The 1005-nt window shown below is 38.0% G+C and overlaps 1 protein-coding gene across 1 annotated transcript; it reads left to right on the forward strand.

The window, feature by feature from the left end:
* The first annotated feature begins 280 nt into the window (after positions 1 to 280).
* LOC111897695 (uncharacterized) lies at positions 281 to 694 on the forward strand. Its single transcript, XM_023893642.1, has one exon. It carries the CDS (start codon positions 281 to 283, stop codon positions 692 to 694), a length of 414 nt encoding a protein of 137 aa, XP_023749410.1.
* Positions 695 to 1005: the final 311 nt, after the last annotated feature.

The following is a 1005-nucleotide window of genomic DNA, read 5'->3' on the forward strand; positions in this document are numbered from 1 at the left end:
TCTTAAATACAAATGTACTACATGTTTCTTTAATTTTAATACAAATGTAGTATATTTTTAAACCATGGTTAATATATGTTAGGGTATACATTTTTTCAACTAAGACATGATGCTAGAGGTAGGCGATGATTTACAACGTTGCAAAAATGTGATGTGACCATTCGTTTGATGGCTATGGAGGAGTCACTCGACACCATGGACGACTATATGAGAATGCCCGAAGGAACTACACAGGAAAGTTTGTATAGATTGTCAGAAGGTGTTGTTGAAACATTCGGAGATGTATAAACCTTCGTTGCATGATACGCAAGATCTTTATGCAGAACATGAACAAAGACATGGGTTTCCCATAATGATTGGAAGCATTGATTGCACGCACTGGAAATGGAAAAATTGCCTAGTATCATGGAAAGGAAAGTATGCAAGTGGTCATCATGGTTTGTCTTCGTTGGTTTTAGAGGTTGTTGCTTCTCAAGATTTATGTATTTGGCATGCATTTTTCTGGGGCGCGGGTTCCAACAAGGATGTCAACGTTCTTGATCATTCGTCGATATTCGACAGTCTTTTGAATGGAAAGGCACCGGATGCTCCTTTCACAGTGAATAGAAACGAATACAAGTTTGAAAATTACCTTACAGATGGAATATATCCTCCGTATTCCACATTCGTGAAGGCATTCCAACACCCGGTTTGAAGAAATAGATAAATTATTCAAGAGAAGACAAGAAGGATCACGTAAGGATGTGAAACGTACTTTTGGAGTGCTAAAGGCGAAGTGGCACATAGTTGAACATGCGACACACCCATTGGACTTAAATTCTATGATATATCATGTATGCATGTATCATAATGCATAACATGGTAGTAGAGGATAAAAGATGAAATATTGCACACTATATCCCAACGGAGCCCAGACACGTTTAATTTCAACCAGGAACAACAAAATATTTGCATAGAGTCATTGATATTCAGGACGCAAATAAACACAGACAAGCTCGAGAGGAC

Source organism: Lactuca sativa, chromosome 6 (genome assembly GCF_002870075.4).
Source record: "Lactuca sativa cultivar Salinas chromosome 6, Lsat_Salinas_v11, whole genome shotgun sequence".
Classification (NCBI taxonomy): Eukaryota; Viridiplantae; Streptophyta; class Magnoliopsida; order Asterales; family Asteraceae; genus Lactuca; species Lactuca sativa.

Coding starts and splice junctions, on each gene's coding strand:
- LOC111897695 (XM_023893642.1), top strand. CDS start 281: ATGTATAAACCTTCGTTGCATGATACGCAAGATCTTTATGCAGAACAT.